At 46.2% G+C, this 3,851-nt stretch overlaps 1 protein-coding gene across 1 annotated transcript; it reads right to left on the bottom strand.

Annotated features, from left to right (window-relative positions):
• Positions 1 to 83: 83 nt before the first annotated feature.
• Positions 84 to 959, bottom strand: Pmar_PMAR024870 (hypothetical protein; the record flags this gene model as incomplete). The annotated part of the gene is made up of 1 exon (XM_002773545.1): positions 84 to 959. A coding segment is annotated over one exon (642 nt), but the record flags the coding sequence as incomplete, so codon positions are not given.
• Between the last annotated feature and the right edge of the window lie 2,892 nt (positions 960 to 3,851).

The raw sequence follows: 3,851 nt of genomic DNA, 5'->3' as shown, positions 1-3,851 counted from the left end.
GCACTGCTTTACCACACCCCAAGGTCGACTAAACGCGATTCAGTTGAGGTTGGCATATAGAAAAGGGCAGATTGGCACTCCTCCTCACTCGCCACTAAAGGGTATCAACAGCGACGAGTTAGTCCTCGTAGATTCATACAAATCACCAAACACGATTTCGTGCCTGGATAGCAGATTCAAATGTCTGCATCATCGGTCTTCCCCAATAACATCAAGAGAATGAGTGCATTAGAAAAATATTCACAACATCAAAGTGTAGTCGTATACACACTGTGAGTGGTTTCTCGCACATCGTATTAAAAAGAAAAGACTCGACTACAGCTCATCAGCCTGTCGGCTGTCCGAGGCGATCTCAGCCAATAAGAGGGCCAATGAGCCTTCTTCAATGGGCACCGATTTGTCGTCACTTAATGCCTCACGATCATCCACGTGGAAGGCCGGCTGGAGCCCTTGAACCCACAGCGACGCCAAGTCAGCAATCAGGGAATTCACACTAGTATCATCATCATCAACAGCTGAACACTCCGGTACGAACTCGGGCGCTTCCGGGTCCAAACCGATGCCGCTCTTTTTGTCTTCATAAGATATCGACCCTGGAAAAAACTCAGGCGCATCCGCGTTGAGCATACCAGCAGTAGAAAGCACCGAACTGGGTATGAATTCCAGAGCTTCAGAGTTCAATTCAGTTCTTGTCACTATCGTAGGGTCGTCAACACTAACATCGCCATCAACACTATAAACTCGATCGTCAACAGGATGAGCCGTGCCCTCTTCGGAGAGTTCATCCGACGTTGTTGTTGAAGTTAGTCTTGATGCGAGATAGAACTTGGCCGGTAGCTGCCACGTGTTATTAGAGTAAAGGCCAGCGGGAGAGTTAGAACCACCACTGGCCGGCCAGGGTGTGTATATAGACTCACCAAAATCAGAGGACATTGAAATGAATAGTTGATATTTGTGCTAAGTAAACTCAGTGGGAATATAGACACTCTAGTATTGTTTCGATTAGGTTAGCCGAATGAGTGTTATTGAAATCAACTCAAATCAGCGGAATGGAAAATAGAAGTCGATATAGTTGAAAATTCTAAGACTACAAAAGAAATTACACTAAAATGACAGGTGCCGGGATCGAACCAGGGCGAATCTCCCAAACACAATCTATTGCCAACTCAATTTGTCAACGACAAGGGTCATTCAATTATAAACATCGCAACATACTCTGATGATGGAACCGAACTCATAATCTCGTGTAAGTGCCTCTCAAGACCACGTAGTCTTCATAGTAATATCAGTGATAGTATACCCTTTCATTTCACAGTCGCTGTTGAGCCGACCAGCCGATGTGCAATAGTTTAGTCGGTGACCTCCCTGGTACCCTCTGTAAAATGAGGAAAATATTCTCAAAATTATTATGTAAATTGGCGGTCATACAGAGCAGTTGGATTAGCCTCAGATTATGGCAAGTTGCCATTGGCAACCTGTACTTTTCTCACCTGGCAGGTGACACCTGTTGGTCTGAGACCGATGGTCTCAGGGTTGTAGCGAAAGGCACTTCACGACTTGTCGAAACTTCGCCGGAGAACACTCTCGAGAAGTCTCCTAAGAACACAAGCCGCAGGCAACAGAGAACACGATTTCAGGAACACCACATGGGGCTCCCATGATGGGAGACGTAGTACGTATTAGGACGCAGAGAGACGTAATAGTGTATTGAAATGCTTCTACGTCTGACGAAAAAGCGTTACGGAGGGCCGACAAGCGTGTGAGTCATTACCTTGAACAACTATACAGCTAACAGAAATATCTAAGGACAGGACTACTCAGCGACAACTGTGAGGAATCCATGGACAATGAGCAAGTCCTCGGCCAATGTGGCAAAATTCGAATGGCTATCACAGCCGCTAGCAAGAGAGTTTCCTCGGTTAAATCCCATATCGTAGACCTTACATGAGACGTTGTCTGGCAAGCAGCCTACTTGAAAATTTGACCTATTTCAAGTTGAAATAGGTCATCCGTGGGATGACAAAGTTCAATCCGGTTCTTATTGGAGAATCAGTCATTCCAATGTGAGCAAGTACCGAATGCGAGTAAAACCTCACAGTTTTGCTGCAGAACTCCTGCAGATGCATGGCATTCATCATGGAGAGATCATAGTATAGAGCGCATGATCTCACGCCGCGTGAGTGGTGAGAGTGAGTGACGCGCACGCTGAGATGAGAAACGGTCCACGATGTATTCCCTACGCCCGCGCAGACGAAGACTCGACGACGCAGACGTTCTCGGCCTCTGTGCTGAGTCCGCACTGCTGACGCCGAACCTCATGAGCATCCCGTCCACCGCAAGAGGCGACCCATCCGGCGATGCACCCAAACACCTCATCTGCTGGCGAACCGCCGTTGTTGTACGCGCAATCACTGTGCAAGCTATCGCCGCCTTGAGCCAGCCAGGTGCACGTCAAATATGCGCTTTGTCAAGGAGTTCCATGAAGCTCTAGCCCAGGTGAATAATCTCGGGTTATAGCAATACCAGCAGCAACTGAGACAACCCGATCCAAGCTGTAGCCCCTAAATCACCTTATATTTCCTCTCTATATAAGATATGCTCAGCAGCTTCCTTGTGAAGTTGATAAGATCCGTCCAAGTGGAGATCTGGCCGCCCTTCACTCCGCCATCTCCGTTCGGCTCTGTACTCGTCAGTAACTTTTTAGCCAGCGGCGCGTTTTAGTGGGCTAGACACCCATCATGTATGCATGTTATTTCATCCGTGAGCCTTGGGCTTGATCAATATCTGTTGTTACCGCGATTTGCTGTATGACATACAGCCACGACATACAGTGTTTGTACTTTTCTTGTTACAATATCTCTGCACCTGGCCATGTTCGCGGCGTTATCGGTTATGATGCCACAGATATCAGTTGAATCTGAAAAGTACCATTCGCGAGGGTGAGTGAACTTCGACAACACCAACAATAACAACTACGGTGAAATGGCAACGGCACCAACGACATTCGCAACAGGAATATTTACTTCGGCAACGCGACATTTAGCAACGCGTTGTTCTACAACAGGTCAAATTATCACATAGGTACTTTGACAACAGGGCGACAAATCCAACACATTTGCATAGCAAACTCGTTAACACCTGCAACAAGTGTACTTGACGAACTTACATAACATATGAGTTTTGCAGACGTTGGATTTTATGCAACATGGAGGACTTCATCAACTTCTATACTTTAACAACACCCGTACTCTGTCAACACCTTTACTTTTGCAACACCTTCACCTTTTTGCAGCTTACTGTTAACGAGCACTTGCGGTGTGGTGAGTTCGAACTATCTCGTAGGTTTCTCCAACTAGCAGAACAATGTTGGTACTAAATCAAGCATTGCCTTGAAGACACTGTCTTCCTAACTATCTGCATCTCACCTCTAACTGGTATCACAGTGATACTATCACTAGTCTAGTAGCGAGTCGCACAGTCAGTTTATCTGGTAAGAGTAGAGTCTACTGTGGAGTACGCAACAAAGCTAAGCTGTGGAGAAATAGATTCAGATTGCTAGTTCTGCTGTAGACAGATGGATGTAGACAGAATATCGGTATTCGTCGCACCGCCTTGCCACTCGGCTTCCTGGAATCGAAAGAGAATGTACGCGCGACACGACTGGCTAATCCTTCATATCTTTATGTCAATGAGACTTACTCTAAGACGGTCTCAGTAAGGCCCTCAGACAGCAAGATATATAGGAGTCCTATAATAGGACACGCAGGGTTTGGAAGCTATGAGATATAATGGTCTTAGACTTAAAATCCAAGTCTTAGACCGCTGACCTTTTTGAGAGGTACAGAAATATT

Source organism: Perkinsus marinus (assembly GCF_000006405.1).
Source record: "Perkinsus marinus ATCC 50983 genomic scaffold scf_1104296958752, whole genome shotgun sequence".
Lineage (NCBI taxonomy): Eukaryota > Perkinsozoa > Perkinsida > Perkinsidae > Perkinsus > Perkinsus marinus.
Note: the sequence above shows the minus strand (reverse complement) of the source record. Positions and strands in the feature narration are given on the sequence as shown.